The 13283-nt window shown below is 54.5% G+C and overlaps 1 protein-coding gene across 2 annotated transcripts in view; it reads right to left on the bottom strand.

Moving 5' to 3' along the window:
- Positions 1-3759: 3759 nt before the first annotated feature.
- PML (PML nuclear body scaffold) overlaps positions 3760-13283 on the bottom strand; it is a 52544-nt gene continuing 43020 nt past the window's right edge. The window contains exons 8-9 of one of the 2 annotated variants that reach the window (XM_043921691.1): positions 7298-7448; positions 3760-6269 (exon numbers count right to left, since the gene is read on the bottom strand). In XM_043921691.1, the coding sequence (XP_043777626.1) occupies positions 5485-6269; positions 7298-7448 (936 nt within the window). In that variant the 3' untranslated portion in view covers positions 3760-5484. The remainder of the gene's footprint in view (positions 6270-7297; positions 7449-13283) is intronic. The other variant, XM_043921693.1, reaches the window with a different exon arrangement.

The raw sequence follows: 13283 nt of genomic DNA on the forward strand, positions 1-13283 counted from the left end.
GTACCCCATTTCCTAACTCTACAAAAATACCCATAATATCCCATGTTGTTTAAAGAAAGGGAAACAATGAACAAATAGCAGCAAGGAAATAGCAATAGTGAAAACCCTTTCAACCAGGGAGCAAGTAAACTAAAGCAGTATATCTACTTCTAAATCTAAATGCCTCTACTCTTTTCTATTCTAGAACATTATAATCTTTTAAGCAAGCAGCCAAACTATACCTGTGGCCTTTTCTTTTTTGACTTGATGTTTATGGTCATGTTCTGAGCCAGAGCAATCATAAGCATTTCCAAAAAGGCTTGGACTTTTCCAGTGAGGCCTTATTACTATATAATATATTTCCAAAAATTAATAGAAAGCCCAACAACAGTAAGACAGAAGGAAGAAAGGGACATATCAGGCCCCCAGACAAACCTCGAGGGGAAGAACTGCCTTGCAGGTTCCTTTCTCGCCTGGCGGCTCCAGAAGGGACATATTGGGCCCCGGGGGCAGCCCTGTGTGAGGAAGAGCTGCCTTGCAGGTTCCTCTTTCGTCCCATGGCCGTGTAACAGACTGGGCGCATCCCGGCGGCTCCCAATACCATATGGAGGGACTGACACCCATCATGACTTCTTGACTTGCATTATAACTAGAGATAGGGCCTTACCCTAAATCATGCGTTCTCAACAGGGGCCATATTGCCCCAGAGAGGATGAAAATTGGTTCGGGATAGAGCAGGCACTTTAGATATGCCAATGATTTCTGACCTTCCAAAGGACCACAGAACATACACAGATATATAGGACATCTGTATAAGGAAGAAGTAAAATGATCTCTATTTGCAGATGACATAATTTTGTATATAGAAAATCCTAAGGAATCAAGTATTAAAATTTCATGGGAGGGAGTCTCAACTGGGAAAAAACATTGTCTAAAAAGTCTCCTTGGGTGGGTGGGGAGAGGCGGGCAATAATGGGGAAAGAAGTTGGAGAAGCAGTGTTCTTAAAGAAAAAAATAGAATTAGGATAAGTTCAAATTCTGGGACCCTGGGACCAGAAGGTTTTGGTGTTGAGTTTTCTGGGCCCTGCATTTTGCACCGTGTGAGATCGAACAGCCCAGGAGGGCACCGGAAGGAGAGGGTGGAAACCACCCAAATGCACGGCAATGGCCCTGGCAGTGTGGGCTACAGAAGGCTCCAGCGTAGACACAGCCTCCCTGTGGGGCAAATCCCAACTCTGCCACATTCAAGTTCAATGACCTGGAGCCAGGTACTCAACCTTCCTGCCCCAGCCCCCATCCCGGGTCCAGAAAAGAATGAGGATGATAATGTAACTGCATAGGGTGTCTGGGGAGATTAGATGAGGCTGAGTGAGAAAAGAGTGTCCAGCACGTAGTTACCTTTCAGTCATGTTACTTGGGAGCTTTAGTCACCTGATTGTCCCAGGCACTCACACCTGGATGGTCACTGTGTCCTTCCCAGGGTTCAGTGAGCTCGGGTGGAATCCCTGCTGGATGCTTCTAGAAGAGGATGACTACACTTAGCCACAAAACACGGATACGACTTAGCAACAGAACAACAGCAAACCCAGTATTTCCCCAAATTAAGTCTTCCACTTCCACTGTCACAAGTTTTGCTGTTCCTTTGTTCCTTCTGAGCTTGTAGTTACTTCATAGCTGTCCTTAAATCAGACCTGGAAAGAATTCTCTTTTAGCATCATTCTGAGCAGCCAGATTCCAGAAATCAGGGCATCGATAGGCTGGTTATACAGTTTCTGATAGATGTTAAAATAAATACAAAGTTGTCAACACGTTAAAAATATTTCTCCATGCACCGTCTACTTAAAGATACCTGCCACGCCACCGGCGGTACGCGTGGCGCTTGGAAAAAGATGCTGCCACCCAGACCTTGAGCCCACGTCCCGCCCGCCCCCATCCGCGAGGAGCCACAGCCTCAGCACTGGGCTCGGTGGGGCTGCAGCGCCCTCTGCTGGCCGGTATGGGAGCCGCTCCAGCTCGGCTCCCCTTCCGTCTGGGCGGGATCCACAAGGGGCGACTCTCTCCGACTGGACGTTTGATGTCACTAGCGGTGTAGTTTTCCTTCGTTGTGAGGCGTGAAGAGAAGTGAGAAAGGACCCCTTGCTCCAGGTGCAGGGGCTGGGGCACTTGGGGAGCGAGGAGGTGGGGACAGGGCGGGGGCGGGACCTCGGGCAGGTGCGGGGTGAAGGGTGAGCTCTGAGTTGCGGAGGGTTGTCAGAGATGGGACTTAGGGATCGAGTGAGTCTAGGGTAGATGTTAAGGACCGGCCAGGGCTGGATGAGGGGAGGGTGCAGCTCGGAGAGACAGCAGGGGAGACAGCAACGCCCTGCGGTGAAGCAGCGGCTTGGGAGTTGTGCAGGTAAAAGGCGGGGCAAGGTTGAGGTGAAAGTGGACTTGCCGGTGACCTTCCTAGGGGTGTCAGTGAGCTGGCTGTCACGGGAAGACTGTTTTCAGCTCCAGGTCTGTGTGGTTGAAACCTCCCATCTGGGTGTTCAGGGGGCACAGCGCCAGTCGCTGCTCAACCTCTCCAAGGCAGGTTCCCTGGCTCTCCTTCCTGGGACCCAGGACCAGCACACCCCCACCCCCACCCCACTCCTTAGCTGTCTGCTCCATCCCAGGGCTTGTTCTTCATCCCCCTGAAGACAAGCCCAAGTCCTTTGTTTACTAAGATCCAATATCTGTTTTTTTCTATTGTTTATAAAGCAATAACAGTCGTCTTGTTTGTCGGTAAGATAAGATCTTACATTTGTGTGATTCTTCCTACATTAAAAGGCTATTTTCACAAACGTCTCCTTACTGGTTCACACAAGATCCTATGAGGTAAAAAATGACCCATCTTATACCATTTTACAGAATTGGAGCCTGAACATCAGTGAGCTTGATGCACCAGACCAGTCAGAGGCTACTGAGTCAGGACTGAAACTCAGTGCCCTGACTTCTGGCCCAGCAAGCTTGTGGTTCATTGACACAGATAAACCCAAGATTGATCCAGAGATTCAAAGCACAGGAGAAGTATTTGGATTTGCTATTAGAGACTTGGGCTTCCTAGGTGGCACTAGTGGTAAAGAACCTGCCTGCCAATGCAGGAGATGCAAGAGACACGGATTCGATCTCTGGGCCGGGAAGACAGCCTGGAGAAAGAAATGGCAACCCACTCCAGTATTCTTGCCTGGAAAGTTCCGTGGTCAGAGGAGCCTGGCAGGTTACAGTCTATGGGGCCACAAAAAGTTGGACATGACTAAGTGAGACAGGTAGGTGAGGCTAAGGATGGAGGCACTGATCAAATCACATTACCTGGCTCCTCACTCAGGCCAGGGGGGCACTAATTCCTACATCCCCTGTGCCAAGGGAGCCCCTGTGGGCACTAATGAGAACTCCCTCTGAGACAGCCAGGGCACAACGTTACCCAGCAGGAGGCAGAAATAAAGTTCCTTCGGTCCCTGGTCTCTGGTCCCTGACTCCCCCTAGGGGGTGATTCTTGAAACCGGCGCTTCTTTCCCTCCACGTGGTTACCCCCCTTGGAGATGATCCCAGACAGGTCCACCCTGGTCTCCCCGCTTGGAACGGGGGCTCATGTCCTTGAGACCCTCAGCACTGAGCAACGAGGGGTTCTCAGCTCTGCTGAGTCCTGAAAGACCCCCTCACAAAGAACAGCTATGCCAGCAAGCTCCCCCTTCACCAGGCAAGAGACTGCTCAGGACTCCTGGGGTGGGTTGGGCAGAGTCTGTGATTGGCGCACCAGGCTTTGAAGATTCACATCTTTATTAAAGGCTAGGACAGTGGCGAGAGAGCTGAACAGTCCTTTGCTATAACACCTGTGATCAACTCCATCTGAAGGGAGAAAGCCTTTGGGGCTGGGCTTGGAGCTGGAAATCAGCAGGCTCAGTCTTGGGGTGGGGCTGGGGGGAAGATGTGGTGAGAAGGGGACCAAGTCCTGCCCTCCTGCTGCCAAGATGGTCATCACAGACAGACTGAGGCTCCGGCCCCCTCCTCCCCTCACCCAAGCCACCGGTTTTACTGAGCTTCAGAGCCAGTGCCTACTTTTAAGTCGGAATCTGATTTTAAATGCATCAGAGTTCGCTGTTATAGCCAGCACTCTCACGTGGCAACAAGTTCCTACGTGATCCCTCTGTGGGTCTTCAGGGTCCCCAATGGATGGGGAGGGGGTGTGGGCACACAGCCTTCACCCATGTGAAAGCTGAGGCCATGGGGATGTCCCCAGGATCAGGGTGTCAAGGAAGAGGGATGGCAGAGGGGAAGGGGCAGTGGTTCCGCTGGTCAGACAAGACCACCTCCCTGTGTGCCGCACAAGTTTGGGGGCCTTAGTTAGCTTAGGGTCGGGGCCATGGGCTCAAGAATGAAAACCTCCTTGACCACTGCCCCAGAGGCCTGCTGTTCATTCCTAAACCCCCAGAATGGCGGGGCTGGATGGGAGCTCTGGGACCGGGCAGGCTAACCAGCCCATTTTACAGGTGGGGACATGGGGGCTCAGGAAGGGGCCCTTTCCTGGATTCCACTCAGTGCACACAGTTAGGGCCAGGACTTTCTCTGCTGCTCCACACTGCTTCTCCTGGGAAGGCAGTCTATCAAAGCAATGGCGCAGAAACTTGGCGGGCCTCAGAATCATCTGGAGAACCTGCTAAAGCAGCCTGCTGGGCCCCACCCCAGAGACTCCTATGCTGCAGGTCCCTGGACTCCACTGAGATCAGTGCTGGGTTGGAGGTCACACCTCGGGAGGGCTTGGGGCAGGTGGGGGGCAGTGCAGAGAGCGAGAAGGGCCCAGTGTGGCCAGGAGGAGGGAAGCAGGCTTGGAAGGTCATGTCTGGAAGCAGGGAGCAGCGGGCCCCATCTCCGCTGAGAGGAGGCCCTCTGGGGGTCAAAGTGCTCCAGAGGGGACGTGAACTGGGCTGGCCTCCGGGCATTCAAAGGCTAGAAGAACCCAAACCCCTCAAGGAAGGGTTGGTTTGAAAGGCACTTTGGTACCCGTGGGGCCCCTGGTGCTGTAGGCAGTGTCCGTGGGCGCTCTCAGCAGGCCCCCTGGGGCCATGCCAGGGCTCAGGGGGGAGCAGTAAGGACCCCTCTGGAAGCTGGAGTCGGTTGGCTGGGGCAATATGGGGGCTGCTTCGAGAGCCCAGCGGCCAGGCCTTCTTCACCAGGGACCCCTCCCTGCCCTGGTTCTGGCTCCTGGAGAGGGAGGCCCAGGGGGGTCTTTGGGCTAACTCATGGTGCTCCCAGGGCCGCCCAGGGATCTGGTGGCCCCCGGCGGGTGGTAGCTTGGCCTCAGAACCTTCTCTGTGGAATTTTTAGAGAAGTGGAATGTGGTCCCGGAGAAGGAGAACTGATTCTGGACCAAATGACAAGGGAGATAACTGGGGACCAGGACCTGGGAATGCTGCGGTGGGCAGGGGCAGGCTCAGGGACCCCCTCTCTCTCTGTCCCCAGAGCGTCTGAGCCAGTCAGCCCCTCCCCTCAGGTCTGCTGCGTAGCCCTTTCTGCCAAGCTGTGGCCAGCCGGAGGGGCAGCGATGTCTCCTGCCCCTGCCGAGGCCGGTGCCTCCAACAGGCCTTCGAAGTAGGTGCCCAGAGACTGCAGGTCGATCGCAGGCTGAGCAGGGGATGACGCAGGGGTCCGGAGGCTCAGGAAGCGGTTGTACTTCTTCAGGCCGCCCCGCGGGTCATGGTGGTGTGCGGTCAGCAGCTCTATGAAGGTGACCTTGTGGAGGGCCAGCAAGCGGGCCTCGGCCCGGGGCAGGACGGCCGCCCGCACCAGGGGCTGCAGGGATGAGAAGCACTGCAGGCTGCCGAAGGGGTGGATGTGCGGGGCCAGCTGGGGGCCGGGGGACACCTCGAGCAGGCGGCACAGGTCACGCATGGTCAGCACGGCCGCTAGGGCGCTGCGTTCGCTCATGTTTCTCGCCAGGTAGGTCTTGGCCAGGCTCTTGAGTTTGAAGCTGCTGGCCCCGGGCACGCACTCCCGGATGAGGGGCAGGGTGTCCAGGAAGCCTGAGATGGCTTTCTGGAACTCCCCCAGCATGTTCATCTGCTCCAGGGCCTGGAAGAAGTTGGGGAGACTGGGCCCCCACAGCTTATGGCAGGCCAGGATGGGCTGGCGCATGCTCGCCAAGAAGTGCAGGAAGTGCTGCAGTCCCACCTCCAGGGAGACGGCCTTGGAGCACACGCTGAGCACCTCGGGCTGGATGTATGCGCGGAAGTGGCTTTCCTGGTTCACGGCTGCCAGCTGGCTAATCTTCTGGGCTGGGCAGGAGAGAAGGGCAGCGTCAGGTCCCAAGGGCATGGTGGGGGGGCACCGACCCCACCATCCAGAAACCCCACCTTGGGGCCTGATGGCAGGAATCAAGCATCAGCCTCAAACGCAGCTCTGACCCTGGCTCTGATAGGGATGGGGGTCAGAAGGGGAGGTGGGATCACCCTCCAAACCCCCTTCCTCCCCTGCTGGGAGTCCCGCTCCCCCCTGCCCTGCCACCTTCCGGAGTTCACCAAACCCTTTCACTCCGGGTCCCTCCTGTCTTCTGCCAGCCTCCACCCACCTGCCCTAGGGACCACTCACTGCTTCAGCCTAGCCCTCCACTCCCTTTCCCCCCGACTGCCAACCCCATCAGTCACGTAGCTGAGGCCCCCAGCCGTCAGAGTGCTGGGTCAGACAGCACACCTGCCTGATCCACTCCATTCAGAGCACGGCCCCGAACCTTCCAGTGAGGTCTGCAAACGGCTTCCCTGTCCTACAAAATACCCGCTGCTGTGTCCGCCTGGGCTGGCCCCACGCTAAGCCCAGGCAACTGGATGGGACCCGGCCTCCCGCAGGGCCAGGGTGAGCACCGCGGAGTTGAGGGAGAAGGGGTCACATCTCTCTGTGACCTTGGCTCTGTTGGCCTCCCCTCGCAGCAACCATGGAACAAATGGGCTCTGCACTCAGCCTAGGGCTGTGTTTGGATTGCTGCTGTCACCTCGGCGACTTTAACGTTGTTTCTATTTAGAAGTGTGTTCCCAAGGCCCCCTAGTGGAAGCACCAGTCATGGGGGACTCATGGAGGTGCTTGCCTCATGCCTTCAGGCCCTGATCAAAGCAGACGTCCTTATTCAGAGAATCAAGTTCAAACACCTGAGGGGCCCCAGGGAGCTGTGGTGCTCTGCCCACTCTCTGGCTGCAACCACTGGCCACAGCTCAGGGTTCTCCCGGGCTCACAGATGGCTCTGCCTGCACTTATCCTGGGGACTTAGGGACTGAGCTAGAAAGGGGTGGGGGGTGGCCACCGGAGAACCCACTTTCATTGTCAATCTTGAGGTCAAAGAAAACCAGGGGCTTGTCTTCCACTGGGGAGTTGGAGAGGCTGTTGTCTAGGACTCCGAGGGAGCTGGGGCCCTCCAGCTGGAGGTCACTGGACTCGCTGCTGTTGTCGTCCAGCTCTCGGGAGTCCTGCAACACACAAGAAGCCAACAGGTCAGGGGGCTGTGGGGGCCCAGAGGGGGCAGTGGCCATGCGAGTCGGTTCCCCGTGAACAGGCATGCATGCTGGTATGTGCGTGAGCGTGGGGCGGGGTGCGGATGAGAGCACATGGGTATGGCAGGGGGGGTCTGTGTGCACCTCAGGGAGGGTCTGTTACTGGGAAAGGGAGGGGGCGTTTCCAAGCGAGTGCCTGAATGGATGTGAATGTGCATGGGCATGTGTGAGGGTCATGCGTGTGAGGACACATGTGTCAGTGTGTGAGTAGGATGGGATCACGGGGGCAAGTGTGAGTGAGTGTGAAAAAGTGTGGGAATGAATGCAAATATTGTGTGTGTGTGTATGGGGGGTGTGGTTTTGTGGGCCTGTGTTGACACAGGTGTGTGTGAAAGTGTGATACTGTGTGGCTGAGTGTGCATATGGGTGAGCAGGGCTGGGTGTGGAGGCTCAGGGAAGGTGTCGGGGCGGAGGTGGGCAGGGCCCAATGTGTCTGCTCCTTGTTTCAACTCCTTGAGCCGACTCAGAACAAACATCGTGAAGTGGGGGGCGGCGGGGGAAGGAGTCCCATCTCGAACCTCAGGTGTTCCTCTGGAAGGGGCAAGATGCCTAGCTTTTCTTGTCCCCCAAGTGAGCTGAGGTCCCGGAACCTTGCACGAAGGAGGAGGGAGGGCTGCCCGACCTCCGGAACGCCACCTCTAGGGGACACACAGCGTCTGGCTGTGAGAACAGTGGAGAAGTAGGCTCAGAACCAGGGAGCTCTCTGTCATCTGGAGTCCAGGACACAGCTGCTTAGGTAAGCTGAAGGCTCGGTTCCGCCAGGCTGGGCACCCGAGGCTCTGTTCTCTCCAGCACCAAGGTGTGGACACTGTTGAAAGGCCCTGGGGATGGGAGGGCCTCTAGCTGTAAGCGTTTAAACCCCCGGGGCTGGGGCGAAGGAGGGAGGTAAAGCCTTTCATAATGTAGAATTAATTGCTTATCATCTGCCCACCGGGCAAAGCTCAGCTTTGGCGGCCTGCTCAGAACTTCCTGTGTCACCTGTGGATGTTAACCAGACACCAGGAGGAAGGGACGTGGCCATTGTCACAGGGCCCGCTGGGGGCGCTGCACGGTCAGAGTCCAGAGCAGGCCCCAGCCTCCCCCTCTGAAAGACTGCCCCTGGTGGCTGATGGAGTTGGCCTCACCCGAGGCCATCCAAGGCCTCTCTGAACTCTGACCTCTGGCTATCGTCCCTGGCCTGGGCAGAACTAGCCTACTGTCTTCGGCCCTTCCACCCTCCAGGTGAAACCTCTGTTTTACTGAAACTTCAGCCAAGTGCAAAGTCTTTGTTAACCACAATTAAAATGTGCTGGAATTTTCCTGTGAGTGCCTGATTTCTGCTTTATTTGCATTTCATAGCCCTCTCCCAGGCTCACCAACTTCCTCCTAGGCACTGATAGACACTCATTGAGTCCATCTAGACCTGGTTTGGCTTACAGCTGCCTGTGAGTTTTCTGGGACTTTATACCCGAGGCCCTACTTTGACAAAACATAGGCCTTGTGGATCAGTATCCTCGAGTTGGCCGTGCAGCCAAAGCTGGCTTGGCAAGTCTTTCTGAGTCTCTGTCCTGCTATCAGGGCTCCCTGGCCTCCCTGGAGGGAGCCTTCTCCAAGAGTCTTCTTTGAAGTTGCTAGAGTGCCGACAGGAGACACTACCTTCCTCCCCGTGGGAGAATCTAGTTGTTTCCTCCCTCCAACCTTCCAGTGCCTGTCCTGATCACAAAGCAGTGGTGCTCTCACACCGGGGCTGGTGAAAACAGCTGGACTCCCGTTGCTGTGGCCTCCCCTGAGCTGCAGGTGAAGTGCTGTCCCCTTGCCGTCCCCACTTGGCCGAGTCATCTCTGCCACCCACCAACATGGCCTTCCCCTATTCCTTCTTCTCTTTGCTCCAAACTGCCGAAGCCCTCGCAGTGGCCCTGAGTGCTTCCGTCTGTCTTCTGGCGCTGTCTCTTCAGGCTGGAAAGCCAGTGTCTTCTCTTCAGATAGTCCTTTCCAAGACTTGATCTCCCTGGAGAGCAGCATCTTTGAGCCAGCTCCCCCATCTTTATGCCAGGGTCACTTATGATAGTCACGAGAACCTCACTTTTCAAGAGCCTCCCATGGCCCTGGGGTCATTCTCTCTTTTATAGTCATGGAAATACCCTTTGTCCTGAACTTACCGAAGACCCTGTCGTCCCCCTTAATAAAAGAACACCCCTTTCCATCGAGTTGTCAAGGGAGGGAAGGCTGAATCTTCCAGCCCTGACTCCCCTTCCACCCAGATTTCTCTTGCCCTTGGGGAACGACCATAAAGTATGGCTATTCCACCGGACTGGTCTCACAGGAATGCCTTCCACTGAACTCCAGCTAGCACTACAAGCAGTTCCCCATTCCTGCCTTAAATCCCAGCAGTACAGCTAGGAAGTACTGACAATTAAAAAAGACTTTCCTAAAGACCCAGGGTTAACAGAATCAGCACATAGAGGCTCCGATGCTGGATATCTTTCTGTCCCTCTTCCATGCCCCCCACTGCCTGCCACTCCTCAACCTCATTCCACAATCAGGATTAAGGGGGTGGGGGGTGGAGCATAGGGGGAGAGTAGCAGAGACCTGAACCCAAGAATCCAAGAGAGGGCCTTTTGTTGGAAAAAGCTTGAGATTTGCTTGGAAGGGAAAGGAATGGCAGCAGAAAGAACCAGAGTGGGGAAGCGATCAGAGCCCACATATGAGGACCGGAAAGTGAAAAGTGAGAAAAGGCTTTGAGGGACCAATGAGTAGGAGATGATGGTGGTGAGCCTGAAGGGATGAAGGATTTAAGGAGTGCTGCTGTGAGTTATGAATTGTATTCTCTGTAATAGTCTTTGAAAGATGACTATATACTAGATAGTTGGTTAATGGACTGTGTTTCTTTGACTGCAAAACTGAGCCATGTGGGATCCGGGATATTTCTCAGGATACACAGGCAATCAGGATACATGTGCAACTGGGCTCACGAGCTCAATTTCACTTATCTCCATCACAGTCAACTTAGCAGATCAATTGCATCTCAACTTAACACAACAGGTGTAATGGCCATATTGAGGTGCTCCTAGGAAGCCACTAGGCTGACACCTTATCACCTTCCAAAAAAACCTTATAGGAGGTTTATCTGGAAAGACCCAGCATCTCCCCTTTCCAAACTGGATCATATCCCAGCATGTATACGTCACCTCTATTCAAGGCTGATACGTACACAAATGAGCAGCGTTTCTTTGACACAGATATGCAATCGAATCCCTCAAGAGGAGAAGGGAGCGACAGAGGATGAGATGGTTGAATGGCATCACCGACTCAATGGACATGAGTTTGAGCAAGCTCTGGGAGACAGCAAAGGACGGGGAAGCCTGGTATGCTGCAGTCCATGGGGTCACAGCACAGAGTCAGATATGACTTAGTGACTGAACACAACAACCTTGATTGTGCACAAGCAGTTTTAAAAAATCTTGACGTCCAGGCTGCACCCAGACTAATTCAGTTAGACTCTCTGGGGGTGGGACTCAGGAATCTGTCCTTGGTAAAACCCCCAAGTGATAGCAGTACATAGCCAGGATTGGGAACAACTGTCCTAATTACTGATCCATTCCATGTTTGGGCATCAGCAAATCAGACAGGAGCCAAGCTCTTTGCTATTCAACATCCTCACCTGAAGTATCTAGTATTGACATTAATGCTAATCGAGAGAGTCCTCGGCTCCTGAGGAACTTTCTCAGCACTTGAGCTCAAGCAATAGTTGGGATCAGATTGGCCAGACACATGCATGCCTGTATTTTGCAGACAGAAAACCCTAGCTCTTGCAAAGCCTGAAGGCCCCAGAGATACCGCACATGTTATCTGTTAACCCAGATGATCCCATTAGCCAGCCTGTGGTCCCTACGGCCCTCTGTCTCCTGCTCTGGCCCCTCTGCAGGCTCCAGGGGCCACGGCTCCCATCTTCTCAGCCGAGCACCTGTTTCTTTTTCTGGTGTGCACACTCACAAGCATCACGGTCACTCCCCTGGATCAGTTGCTCCCCAAAGGCCTCCCTTCCACTGCCCGTCACCATGCACTTCTTCCGGAGGTTGCCCCCTCGGCAAGGCCATCTCCTGCTTCCACTTGGTCCTGCTGCTACCGGGCACTGGGGCATCTTCTGTTGCAAGAGTGGGTGAGGACATCTATCTTTTTCTCCTTTGGCTCTGTTGACACAGGGCCCGCGGCAGAGGTGTGGCTGACCCACCTCATTTTTAAGCATAGTCCTCACCCCAGGTCTCCAGCATCAGGCCTGGGACTCCCCCTCCACCCCAAGACTACAGCTCCACTGCCTCTCCCAGCAGGGGCGAGGTCTCTGACAGAACACCTGTGCTTCTCGAGCAGCCTCTCCCCAGCCCCGCCCACCACACCAGGTCGGTGCCAGAGCCCCCACATGTCTGGATTCCAGCCATTGACGCAGCTGCAGCACAAGTTGGGGGCTTGCATGCCTTGGTACACTTGGAAAACGCAGTATCTTAGCAGGCCACTATTCTACAACTCAGCAGGTGACAGAAGAGACATGAGTTCAACCTCTGGGTGGGGAAGAGCCCCTGGAGAAGGAAATGGCAAGCCCCTCCAGTATTCTTGGCTGGAGAATCCCATGGACAGAGGAGCCTGGCGAGCTACAGTCTATGGGGTCACAAAGAGCTGGACATGACTGAAGCCACTAAGCAGGCATTCCAAAGCTCTCATACAGGGGCAGGATGGATAAAGTCCATAGGGAGGGGAGGACCTGGGAGCTGGGAGCATCCTGCAGACATCGCCCTGCCCCCTCCTGCTAAGGAACTCTGGGAGCACCAGGGGTCTGGAAGGGAGCACTGAAGGTGGATGAGAGAAACACCTACTGAGAAGGATCTAATTTGTTTGCTTTCTAAATTTTTTTTTTCCAGGAAGTTTCAGACTCCTATAATGGTTAATTTTAAAAGCATGTCTGAAGAACGCCTACACAAAAGCAGTATCCCTCTGGTTCCTCTTGCCTCCAGACATGAGCAACTACTTCTAATCATTTAATTCTTCGTAACCTGAAATGCACTTCTCCTTCCTGAGTTGATCAACCTCAGATAGCACCTAGTGGCTCCTTGCCGCTAAGTCGCTTCAGTCGTGTCCGACTCTGTGCGACCCCAGAGACGGCAGCCCACTAGGCTCCCCCATTCCTAGGATTCTCCAGGCAAGAACACTGGAGTGGGTTGCCATTTCCTTCTCCAATGCATGAAAGTGAAGTCGCTCAGTCGTGTCCGACTCATAGCGACTCCATGGACTGCAGCCAACCAGGCCCCTCCGTCCATGGGGTTTTCCAGGCAAGAGTACTGGCTCCTTGCTACTGACAGCTAAGTGCTAGTCTGACCCCACCCCCAACCCCACCCCACCAAAATATTTCTGGTTTCAGTAGTTCTACCTGACTCTCATGAAGTCTGGCCAGATTAACAGCATTCAAATCCTTCTCTTGCTCTTTCTTTCCCAGGCTTCTACTTCCATCCAGGGTTAACCTTGTTTTAATGTTATCAAGATTATGGGATAGAAAGAAGTAACCAGCTTTCTGAGGAATTTAGAACATGGAAAGACTCACAAAGTGATTGGCTCTGAGGAATAGTAAAAAGGGTGGGGGGAGTCCTGGGCAGCTCTGGGGTCCCAGCTTTTGCAACTAGGCAGATGTGTGCAACTTACAGAGAGGACAAGAGGCAAGGTGAATTTGAGGTTTCTGTGGGGCATCTGAGTGGAGATACTGGGCGGCTTCTGGCTTTATTGTTC

Source organism: Cervus elaphus, chromosome 13, assembly GCF_910594005.1.
Source record: "Cervus elaphus chromosome 13, mCerEla1.1, whole genome shotgun sequence".
NCBI classification, from domain to species: domain Eukaryota; kingdom Metazoa; phylum Chordata; class Mammalia; order Artiodactyla; family Cervidae; genus Cervus; species Cervus elaphus.